Source organism: Orbicella franksi, chromosome 12, assembly GCF_964199315.1.
Source record: "Orbicella franksi chromosome 12, jaOrbFran1.1, whole genome shotgun sequence".
Lineage (NCBI taxonomy): Eukaryota > Metazoa > Cnidaria > Anthozoa > Scleractinia > Merulinidae > Orbicella > Orbicella franksi.
The window spans coordinates 21,068,208-21,081,092 of NC_138156.1; the positions used below are offsets into that span (position 1 = coordinate 21,068,208).

At 37.5% G+C, this 12,885-nt stretch overlaps 1 protein-coding gene and 1 pseudogene across 1 annotated transcript; both read right to left on the reverse strand.

The window, feature by feature from the left end:
- Nucleotides 1-2,375: 2,375 nt before the first annotated feature.
- LOC145463644 (melanocortin receptor 3-like) lies at nucleotides 2,376-3,723 on the reverse strand (annotated as a pseudogene).
- A 1,484-nt stretch (nucleotides 3,724-5,207) lies between these two features.
- Nucleotides 5,208-6,842, reverse strand: LOC145462750 (melanocortin receptor 4-like). Its single transcript, XM_081446342.1, has one exon. The coding sequence runs from the start codon at nucleotides 6,637-6,639 to the stop codon at nucleotides 5,728-5,730; it is 912 nt and encodes a 303-aa protein (XP_081302468.1). The 5' UTR covers nucleotides 6,640-6,842; the 3' UTR covers nucleotides 5,208-5,727.
- Between the last annotated feature and the right edge of the window lie 6,043 nt (nucleotides 6,843-12,885).

The following is a 12,885-nucleotide window of genomic DNA, read 5'->3' on the forward strand; positions in this document are numbered from 1 at the left end:
TTTCTCATGAAATGTCCGATATCAGGTTTTGACAGGCATTTTCTCTTGTGATGACGGCTTTATGATAACTAGGATGAAATTTAAGCTGGCTGTTAACAGTTTGAAGCCCTTACTAGCAATTATACTTTCACGTTTCAGTATTACCACTCTTTATCAAGAGATGCTGCAATATAGGTATCACGTCATCGACCAATCATTGTTGAACAATATGTGGTAACCTTAATGACGTAATAGGTTACCATAGCAATAATACGGCCTGTTAAAACACCCTCAATTTAAGCTTTAAGTGCCTATAATTCAAAAACGGCTCTGTGACTGAAAAAGTTTTATAATTAACAAATTTTGCAACCCCTATACTATTGAACTCATCTTTAAACCTGCAATGTACCGCTGTAAGATGACACATTCGAAGCGTTGTCATAGACATACTGCGAGATATATTATGTATGCCCTGCTACTCTTTAATAAAAATATATATTTTAATATCATTATATTGATATTATAATTTGCAAAAGGATATGATCAACGATTTCCTTCTCCTTAGATGTGTAGGGCAAGAAAAAGTTCACTTTTCAGATAAAATGTAAGACATCTGGTTTAAACAAAGACAGGGAATTAAAAAAATCCCCAAATAAATATTTTGTTTCAATTACAATGACCGCGTTATTATAAAAATTTCGACGAACTTTAATGACGCATTAAGTAAACGGCTTTTAAACCTTATCAGTCAAAAATTATTCAATAGTTAAATAGATTCTGTCCACAGCGGTTCTTCTTATTGGATGGTATTTTATATTTATGGAAACATAAAGAAAATTGTTTATTAAGATAACCTACGTGCAGGTATCTTCGGAATAAAAGGAATAAAAGAACGACATACAGATTTCATTTGTGGGTGTAAATTTTGGAGCTTGACAATAAAGTCTGATATCACACTGATAACTTCTTGCAGAAATTTTATTTAGCATCGAACATACGACTAGTGCTGTTTTTTGTTGTTTTTTGGCTAGTTTTGCCCTTAAGAGAATAGAAGAATTTTATACGGTTTATTTAAAAAAATGTAATTATATAATATTTACAAATTTTCAACAAACAAAATTATATTCTTTTCAAAATCTCAGTCTCGTGTTTATTCTTAAAATATTTTTATAAAACACATTTTTATATATATAAAAAAGAGTTTTAACTTTTCACCACCAGAGCCACGTCGATAAAAAGTACAAGCGATCGCTACTCAGGACCATGTTATATCGTGTGTTTCACCTGTCGTCCACACGGAAGTCTTTCAACTCTGAATGTGATCATTTCAAGATGACGTTTACTAACCTCAAGTACCCTGACAGCTTCATCAATTTCACCGTCGCTATCTCTCACTTTGTCACCTCAGTGGGGACTGAAAACCCTGGAGTGCAAGCTCGATTATTCACTAACGAAAATGCTGTTCATTGAGTGGTTTTGCCTTTTAAAGGTCAAAAGTCAGCTGACGCATTGAAAAGGCAATTGTCAGATCTAAGCAGCAAAATTGATCACACTCTTCAACCTGGTGTTCAAGAGTCGCAAAATATGTGAAGACCTAAAGATGTGTGAGCCCAAACTACCTATAATTAGCCAACAATGCGTTGTGTATAATTATCAATATGATCTGTGTGATGCAGAATATGTCGGCTACACCAGCCGACACTTGTTTCAACGTATTGCAATCGGCAAGCACTTAAAGAACAACCACGGTCTGGAAACCATCGGCGACCTTACCAACAGCTTTTCCGTTTCGAAGAGCTGCAACGGAAACCTGGACTGTTTGATTTAAGGAAGAATAGCGGATGGCACATTAAGTAAAACCCCCTTAAAGGGCACCAGTATCAGAGCGAGAGGATGCTGTATCAGAGTTCTCACATTAATTATAGGAACCTTAAAAGGTGTGATATATATTCTCAATCGAAATTAAAACTAACGAGAAAAAAGAGAAATAAAATCGTAAAAATATGTGCTAATTAAGATCAGATATCCAAACACCGTCAAGGTCACGATTATCTTTAGAGACTGGCAACAGTTTCCAGCTTTTTTCTAATAGCTATACTTTGAAGGATGAATACTACCACTGTTTAACAAGTGATGCTGTAATAATGGTATCAAACAAATGCCCAATCATTGGTAAACAAGTTGCAGTTATCCATTTTATATAACACATTACCATAGCAACAATATGACCTGCTATAAACACCCTTAATTTTAGCTTTAAGCGCTTATAACTCAAAAACGAGCTCGGTGACCCTCATTTTTTATTATCGAATTGTGATAAGCATGATAAGATGAAACTTTTTGCAAAGTTTAAAAACATTCTGCAGTGTGGGTTCAGAGCCACCTTAAATTTGTTCTTAGTTGTCACTTGACAATACATGTCGCAGTATGTCCAGGACAGCGTTTCGAATGTGTCTCATCTCCCAGCAGTAAATAACAGAGGTTAACGATGAATTGAGTAATACCAAGGTGGTTGAAAAAAGGTAAAAGGTTTTTACACCGCTGCTTAAATCTAAGCTAAAAGCGGCAGCAAAACTACAAAAATGGGGAAGATAACAAAGCCAAAACACCAAATAGACGTAAAACACACCGACCGCAGATTTTCTCAGCCTAGTAGCATTTGCTTTGTGGCCATTCTGTGCTAGTTGCTGTACTTGTAGCGCTTGAATTTAATTTCTGGGGGCCGCACACCTTTATAAATCTTAAAATAAAGCGTGGATGTGATTAGGAGGCAAATTACCCCAATAACGCCAATCACCACGTTAGCAATATTCGGGTGAACAAAAGCAGTGAAACAAATGCACTGAACACCCATATTGAGATCACTACAGTAACAGCCCGCTTGTGAGTCATAAGTTCCTGGTATCTCAGATGAAGGTACACAGCAAAGAATCTGTCAGTGCTTAAAGCCATGACTCCCAAAAATGAAGCTGCACCAAATAAACAACAAATAACCAGATACGGAAGGCATGCAGCTTCAGACAAATTGTCTCGCTGGAACAACTTTATGAGTAGGTCAATGTAGAAAGGTTCGACAAGTAAGTCAACACCAAGATCAGAGACAGCAAGACTCAGAAGCAATGTTTTCAGAGGCTTTGGCAACGATGAAGTTTCTCTGAGTGTCTGGACTGTGACGCTGTTCAAGATGATGGCGCTAATAGTTAAGGAAACGTTCAAGACACAGTTAACAATGTACTCATGGGCTGGTATAGCAGGAATTCCTCACAAAGTAGGTTTTCCATGAACTTGAATGTTTTCAATCCCTACGGTGCTTTCTTTGTTATATATTTCTTGTGTGTTCGTGGATTATCTGACGCACGCTAAAATTAAAACTGTACTCTCGAACGTTTTTAACTTTATTGAATAAGCATTCATTGGAAAATTTCGTTCCAAATTCACGAGCCATATAATAATATTAAAGAACTGATTCAAGCTTAGTGTGCGTATATTGAGTCATGGATGCACGCGGGAACTTTGGGGGGCACGAAAGAAGCGTTAGAGTTGCTCGAGGCATCCGTGAGCAACTCTAGCTTCTTGAGTGCTCTGCAAACTTCCCAAGCGCATCCATAACTCGATATACGCACAGCTAAAAGCATGAACTAATTCTTTTATAACATGGCGACAACAACTTCGGCGCTAAAACATGTTTTATTTTTGATTGACTACAAAGTTCTTACAATGCAGGGTGAGGGAAACAAAGGTCATTAGGATCCCAACACGCCACAATAAGTTGACCAACGGTTGAACGAAAACGCTTAACCTGGTTTCTAAAATTGCCAGTGAAAAATTCCTTGCATTTATTATAATGAAAATCTAGGCAGACAAAGTCAAAATACTCAATGAAAATGTAGACAAACAAAGTCATCCTACTCAAGTTTAAATAAACATCTTAGCTTGGTAAAAGTCAAAGGCTCGAAGTAGTTTGGATTGTTCAGAATATCTTCACATTGACGAAACTTAAACAAAAGGAACTTGTACTAAACTCGACGGAAATTTTGCAGCTAAATTGAAACTGCACACGTCATCTTAGATACACACGGCCTTGCGTACATAGAGATTTCGTTCATGATGGCTCAATATAGGAATTAGATCAGACTAGTGCGCTATCTTATAATACTTATTGTCCAAACTCTCGTCCCACCCTACCCTGTGTAGGACAAAGAGACACGAAGTAACTAGACCTACCGGTACGACCTATTCTGTCAATGCGCGCTAGTTATAATACTGATAAGTGGAAAAAAAAAAATTAACCGACAACAATAGCATTCTTTTCCAGAAAATGATCTGATGTTGACTGATAATGACCTTGTAATGGCCGGTTAACGCCTCTCGGCTCCTAATACCATACCGTGTTAAGTACAGGTTCAGACCCTGTTTAGGACAGAGGCGAGTAAAATTGTATACCCTGTTCAGGACAGCGAGGCCAAAAACCATCCTGTCCAGCGGCACGTCCCCGTATAGCCGAAATAAGGGAGTACTCCCCCGGGCTCTAAACCAGTCAAACCGGGATTCTTCAGTGCACTGCGGTCCTATATTTTGCCTGTTCTCTTAACCTTATATGGCTACTGATGTCATACACGAATAGTAAACAGACTGATTATCAGTAAAAACACACATGAAAGTTATATTCATGTATATATGCATGCACTCTCCTAGACATTAAATAAATTTAAATGTTGGCAAGTCAAAACAGAACAATACCAGGTTTTCTTTCAAGTCATTTTCTAAAAAAAGCATCTTTGCTAAATAAATTCACGATTGTTACGTCTTAACGGTCCATATTACGACAAATTTATGATCTGTATTAACGGCTACTGACGGACTTCCATCGACACGAAGATGGTTGAACGCGACACGTCAAAATTGTTTTAAATCGTCTGCGGGTCGATAATTCCAAGCTAATCTGCAAAAAACTAGCACGAATTGACATTGAGTGAATTTATTCCTCGTAATACAAACTACCTTCTTTCAATAGTCCGTACCAACTGATCTTTTAATTTGCACCAATAAAAACGTTCTCTTTCAACAGTCTTGCTAAGACCCTTGCAGCAAAATATTCAACTTCCGCTTCAGAATCCTCTCTAAGATTGCGGTGACTGACTATTATATAGTAGTAGTTGGTTTACCGGGCGTTAAAATAAGAAAATTATAACAAGTGACAGAATCAATTTTACAAATGCCTCAAGGAACTCTATTAAAAAGTTATCGAATCTTGTTATTCATCCGGCCCCAGTTGTTCAAAGGGGGAACAGCGTATATTTTTGGGGGGCAACAATTACCCCGGCATCAGATAGCGTTATCTGCACTTTGAACAACAGGACCCTGGTCTCATGCATTCATTCTCCTTATCCAGTGCTTCTTTGGAGATATATTTTGCAGGCTGTCCATGATAGTGTGCCGACTGTAGCTCATCTTCCACTGTTAATTAATAGAGTTCAAAGATGAATTTAAAAGGTTAACGTGCTAAGCTTATTTGATCTGCAACGTACAAACTTTAAAAGCCGGGTACGAGAGGTTTTCGGTCATTCATATACGGCGATATTTTCATTTTACGTTGATTAATGTTACAGGACTGGGCGGTTTAGCTCTGTTTTGTAAACGAAGCCAGAACGCGCTTGATTGCGCAGTGGTCTTATCTATCTATACTGGTATACCACAAAATTAACCGACTACCCCTAGCTTCTCTACCGTTATTCACTAAATCTTTCTTTAGTTGTGACCTGGAAATATATTTCGCACAACATCCAAGACAGCTCTTCGAATGTGTCTCATCCTCCAGCAGTAAATAACAGGGTTTAAGGACGAATTGAGCAATAACAAGGTCGTCGCAGCACTGGAAAAAACTGTTACACTGGGACCGAAGTCAGAGATTACAACGACAGCTAAACTACAACTCATCGGAAGATAACAAAGCAAAAACACTAGATAGACGTAAAATACAGCAACTGCAGATTTTCTCAACCTAGTAGCATTTGCTAGCTGGTCATTCTGTGCCACTTGCTGGGCTTGAACTTGATATCTGTGGCGCCGCACGGCAAAATAAATCTTGGAATAAATCATCGCTGAGAAAACGAGGTAAACTACTCCAATAATGGCAACCAACATGTAAAAAATATTCCGGGAGACCCACAAGTGAAATAACGAAAGAAATGCACTGAACACCCATATTGAGATCACCACAGCAACAACTCGCTTGTGGGTCACAAGTTCCTGGTATCTGAGGTGGAGATGAATAGCAAGGAATCTGTCAGTGCTTAAAGCCATGACTCCCGACAAGGAAGCTACAGAAAATAGATATAAGGTAGATAGAAACGAGGTGCATGTCGCATCAGTTGAATCGGCTCGCTGTAACCACTTGACGAGTAGCCCAGAGTAGAAGGGTTCGACAAGTAAACCAACACCAAGATCGGAGACAGCAAGATTCAGAAGCAATACTTTCAGAGGCTTTGGTAACAATGAAGTTTTACTTAGCGCCTGGATTGTGACGCCGTTCAAGATGATGGCGGTAATAGTTAGTATAGCGTTCAAGACACAGTTAACAGTGTACCACGATCGTAAGTTTTCATTGTCCCCACTCGCGGGCTGGAATATCACCAATTCCTCACAAACTGGATTTTTCATAATTCTTTATATCCTCATCGGTTCCTGCGGTGCTTTTCTTGTATTAAATAATCTCTGTAAGTTCACGGATTATCTGACGCACGAGAGAACTGAGAAGCTGCATTCTTGAAACCTTATCAGAGTTCATAAAAACACCAAATATTCATTTTGGGAAGTTTCAAGTTTCCTCTCTTTGTCTAAAACACATGTCTCACAGTTCATCTAAAAATACGTTCAATTTAACAAATTTTTCCTGACACATATGAGGAGCGGGATATCGTTGCCAGGTTTCCGTATTTACTCTTTTCATCTCGTAGGAATAAAATTCAATCGACTTGTGTGTGCAAATGAATTTTTACTGAAGAAACATCATCTGCAAACCGGACTCTTACGTTTGTTTTTCTTTTTTTTGTAAACGAGAATAAAATGCGACAGGTTCCTACTGTCAACTGAGCAAATAGTTTGGTCTGCGGTTACGGACTGATTATCACTCAGTAAAAGCACACAACAAAGTTAAATGCATGTATATATGCAATTGCATTTCCAAACACTTTCCTACACGTTTAGTAAATTTACATGTTAGAGAGACAAAACGGAACAACACCAGGTTTTTTTGTGTGCTCAGTTTTGAAATAGCAGTTCAACTAAATAGATTCATCACTGATTAAATCATCTTAACGGTCCAATTTATTTAATTCGCTAGATCGTGTGCTCCTTGGACCACTCGACATGTTAATGATGCATTTTACAGCGACTGACTGTCACCATTAGAGATAAACGAAGGTCGTTACGCGTATCACCTGCTTACAATACTCAGTCCTTTAATATCCACCAATGGAAACGTTCTTTGATAAAATAGTTTGCTAAGACGCTTGCAGCGAGGCGTTCAACTTCCGCTTCAGAATCCTCCCTAAGATTGCGGAGACGGACTAATATATATTGCACCTTTGGGTTTAATAGACGTTAAAATAAGAACAATATAACAATTGACAATACCAATTTAGCAAATGCATTCAAGTAACTGGGAGGCACGGTGGCCTCATGGTTAGTGCGCTCGTCTCCGGATACCAATACAATATTCCACAGATCTGTAGTTTTGCTGTTGTGGCAATCTGCAACTTAAGTGCTGGTGTAAAGGTTTTTTCCATGTGTTCAATCACCTTGTTATTTCTAAATTCATCTTTAAATCCTGTTATTTATTACTGGAAGATGAGACACATTCGACATGCTGTCATGGACATACTGCGAAATGTCCTTTCAAGTCACAGCTGAGTAAAGGCGTCATCTTCGAATTTGAGTCTGTTGGCTGTTTTGACTGGGAACATTTTTCTTGGAAACTGGCTCGAAAAACATGATAATGAACACATATGTTGTTTAACTTTGCCGTGCACTAACTCTGGAAATCCTGCTAACCACGAAAGCTAGAATAAGATTTGAGTTAAATGTAGATGTATCATGAATTAGCTGGCCAGTAATGTTCTAAAAGAGCCACACAATAAACATTGTTTTAGAGCCACACGATAAACATTGCATTGAACATGTAAAACGTTGTATGGCTGTGATAGGAGAATGTTGGTTTTACTGTCTCAGAAATTTATAGCGTCAACTTCAGCAAACTTCTGTGAACTCAAGGATTTAAAAAAAGCCATTTCTTACTCGTCGTGTTTTAATTTGTAATTTGTATAGGTAATCATACGGTTTCGAGTTCAAATTGGAATTAATTTGCACGAGTGAGTTTTTCAACTGAAAAGCTGAAACTGCACGAGCCGCTTCGGCGAGTGCAATTTCAACTTTTCAGTTGAAAAACTCACAACATTTATTCAATTTTCACTGCGATTATATAACAAAGAAAAAAAAATCATAAACGATATTACAAAATAATAATAATAATAATAATTGTAACAACCACATTAATAAAAAAAATCTTAGTACATAACAAGGCAGTGAGGAAGACTAGAAGGGAACTGACGAGCCATACGTGCTAGTCAACCCATTTTGAAAAGAAAATGTATGAATATATAAAAGCTTAATCATTTAAGTGCAAATTAATTCCAAATTGAACGGGAAAAACCGTATCATTACTTATTAATAATATGAACATGAAAAAATTCGCGTGGAAGAAGTGCCGTAAGATCTTTCTTGAAGCCATTTTTTTCTAATTCGAGAAAACTTTTTTCAAAGTTTCTGCACAAAATTTTCATCATCATTTTACGTGATATCATTAGCTTAGAAAATTTCCTTCTGTCTTTCAGCCAATCATAATCCAGAATTACGATGTGAAATTTGCACTGGTGTTACACTTGAATTGCACTGCTCTCAGCCAATCACAATCGAGTAATTTTTTCATGTATATTATTAATAATTTAATAGTATAATTATAATCTAATATATAGATTTAGGCCAGCCTAAAAGCGTAGCTCCTGGGCCGGGTTGTTCAGAGCCCGATTAAGCTCACCCAGGAAACGGTAGAATTTTGATTTCATGTAACTTTGCGGTGAGGTTTTCTGTATATTGTTTGGCCTTCTGGTTTGAGTTTTAATAATCACCATATACATAAAACAAAGCAGCAAGAAACATTTGCATAGAAGAAAAAGTTATAATTCGGTTAACTTTTAATCCTGGGTTAGCGTTACCCGGCTTCCGAACAATCCCGCCCTGTTTTCCACAAGTTAGGCTGACATGAGTCCGCGATCCATTCAAAAACCAGCACTTACTCAGCGGTCAACTTCAAAAAACACGTGACCTCGATTACCTGTAGACTCGAACCCGCGAAATGGTCACGTAATACTGTTCAGCGGATACCTTGTTTTGATAGGTGTCAATTGATCATAACATGGATGTCCAATATCAAAAAAGTACACAGTAAACCAAGACATGTCTCTGTCAGTATTTGGAGTATGACCGCCATGTTGCGCGACTCCGTCGTCGTCGTCGTCGTCACCGTCGTGCGTACGCGCCCACGGGCAATACCGCTAGCCATCATAACCATGAGAAAATCAACTCATGGGTTTCCTTTTCTTTCCTGTATGAGTATGGGGCTCCGCTTAGCGGCCCCTCGGGCCGCCGGAGCTCCGCTATAATATGAAAAGTCCGTCAACGTTCATGCCAATGGTTTGCAGGTGATTTTCTTCTGCAAAGACGCATTTACTTAATTTTCAAATGAAGATGTGCCAGGCAAACGATTGCAAACGGTTGCAGAACAAATCAGATTCGCGGATTTTCAATTTCTAATTAACAAACGGACTTCAGTGTTTTTTGCGTCTGTCCTCTTATTGATGACAAATTGCGGCACAATATCGTCAAAGTGGCTGTGACAATGTTATGACATATATAATATGATATAATTATATTATATATGTAATATAATATATCATATAATATATCATATCATGTAATATAATTATAATTTATAATGCGAAAAGTCCGTCAACGTTCATGTCAATGGTTTGCAGGTGATTTTCTCCTGCAAAGACGCATTTATTTAATTTTCAAATGAGGATGTGCGAGGCAAAATTTTTTAAACCAAGTTAATTTTCAAATAAAACGCGAGACACCTGCTGTGAGCAGAGACAAGGAATTTGAAATTCCCAAAAATAAAATATCTTGTCTAGCATTTATCTGAGTATCTCCCCAAAGACTACTTACATAGTGTCTGACATTTTTGGGGTGGTTTACCTCTTATTCTCAGCGATGCTTTATTTCAAGATTTATTGTACTGTACGGCGTCATAGAAATCAAATTCAAGCTCTGCAAGTACAGCAAGTGGCACAGAATGACCAAACAGCAAATGCTGTTAGGCTGAGAAAATTAGTAGTCGGTGTATTTTACGTGTATCTAGTGTTTCTGCTTTGTTATCTTCCGGAGTTCTGTTGCTTTGCTGTCGTTGTAATCCGGCTCTGACTTAAGTACCGGTGTAAAAGTTTTTTACTATTTCTCAATGACCTTTATATTCCTCAATTCAACGTTAAACCCTGTTATTTACTGCTGGAAGATGAGACACATTATATTCCAAGTCACGACTAAGGAAAGCTTCAGTGATTAGCGGTCCGGAAGCTGCCTGGCTTCGCTAGCCCCTATGGTTATTCCAGGCAGCTAGTACTCAAATTTTTACTTTTAATATTTTCATCGAAATTGTAATTTTTTTCTTTAGCAAGAGTGAGTACAAATAAAGATTGATGATGATGATGATGATGATTATGATTATAATGATTATAATTATTATTATTATTGTTATTATTATTATTATTATTGATTATTACGAAAGTGTTGAGACACTAATACAATAAAATTCGAATTTTGTGCGTCTTGGAAATATTTCCCCCCTCCCCCCCACCAAAACAATGTTGATTTTTCTATTTCCTAGACTGCACAGACCACAGCACCTACACAACATTGAATGGAATTGGGGACCCGGGAGTATCAGAGAATTTTTGAAAGACAAACCCACTACGTGATCCAGCGCGTAATGCTTTTGTTCATGAAAAAGAACTCAATTGTAAGTCCATCATTTAACATTTATTAAAGCACGATTTTACTAGTGCAAATTATAACACTGGATGCCACAAGCAGGTGATCTAGACAACGAGGAATAAATTCACTCACGTTCCGTTTCGTTTATCGAACAACGAACGTAATAAGACAATTTTGAAGAGTCGTGTTTATCCGCCTTCGTATACAACTGTATTACATCTTTGTCATTTTTGTAACCTGCATTACTAAATAAAATGAGGATGATGATGATGACGACGATGAATAGCTGTAACAACAGGGGCTTTGATAATTCACATGACAAAGCAGACTTCTTGATGCATTCGTGTAATCGAATGTCGATTTCGCCGCCATGGCGGCGCTTATTGGAAGGGGCGCTTAATGGAATATGGGCACTTCTGATGAAACGGCACTCGCGATCGAGGGGAGCGCTTATTTGAGAAAGGGCGCTTAATAGAAGGACGGCGTGAAATCGATTCATAACGGTAATAAACTTTCAATTGAACAGGTTTTCATGGCCTATTGTGTGGGACAACGTTGGCCTTCCTCTTTTGGTGTTCTTTTTTTTTTTAGAAATTTATTGCGCTTGCGCACTAAGCCCACATCGCCACCTATAATTTGATTGATTGGCTTGAAATGAAGGAGAAGATATTGATTTAACAAAACCATTTTGCCTCATTCGGCAGTTGGAACCTGACTCACCATATTCCAATTTATAAACGAGAAAATTAAAGATTGGTAACATTTATGATGAAGGTATGTAGGTGGATGAAGGCACACTCACACGCAAAAATACATTTCAAACCGAAATCGACGGAAATTTAGGGTTACATGTGATGAGAAGAGCAAAAACAGCCAATATATCAACGATTTCCTGTTTCTTTTTGTGTCAGGCTAAACGTTTATTGAACAAAGCTAATTTTTCTCATGAAATGTCCGATATCAGGTTTTGACAGGCATTTTCTCTTGTGATGACGGCTTTATGATAATTAGGATGAAATTTAAGGTGGCTGTTAACAGTTTGAAGCCCTTACTATCAATTATACTTTCACGTTTCAGTATTACCACTCTTTATCAAGAAATGCTGCAATATAGGTATCACGTCATCGACCAATCATTGTTGAACAATATGTGGTAACCTTAATGGCGTAATAGGTTACCATAGCAATAATACGGCCTGTTAAAACACCCTCAATTTTAGCTTTAAGTGCCTATAATTCAAAAACGGCTCTGTGACTGAAAAAGTTTTATAATTAACAAATTTTGCAACGCTGATACTATTGAACTCATCTTTAAACCTGCAATGTACTGCTGTAAGATGACACACGTTCGAAGCGCTGTCTTGACATACTGCGAGATATATTAATTATGTATGCCCTGCTACTCTTTAATAAAAATATATATTTTAATATCATTATATTGATATTATAATTTGCAAAAGGATATGATGAACGATTTCCTGTTCCTTAGATGTGTCGGGCAAAAAAAAGCTCACTTTTCAGATGAAATGTATGACATCTGGTTTAAATAAAGACAGGGAATTAAAAAATCCCCAAATGAATATTTTGTTTCAATTACAACGACCGCTTTATTATAAAAATTTCGACGAACTTTAATGACGCATTAAGTAAACGGCTTTTAAACCTTATCAGTCAATAATTATTCAATAGAGTTATAGTCAAGTCATAGAAGTGTTCGAAAACGTACACGACTTTATTCTAGGCGTGCTTCACATAATCCAAGAGCTCACGAGAAATATCTTTCGGGAAAAGCACAGTA

Excerpts from the sequence above, each read along its gene's own strand:
- LOC145462750 (XM_081446342.1), bottom strand. The coding sequence starts at position 6,639 with ATGAAAAATCCAGTTTGTGAGGAATTGGTGATATTCCAGCCCGCGAGT.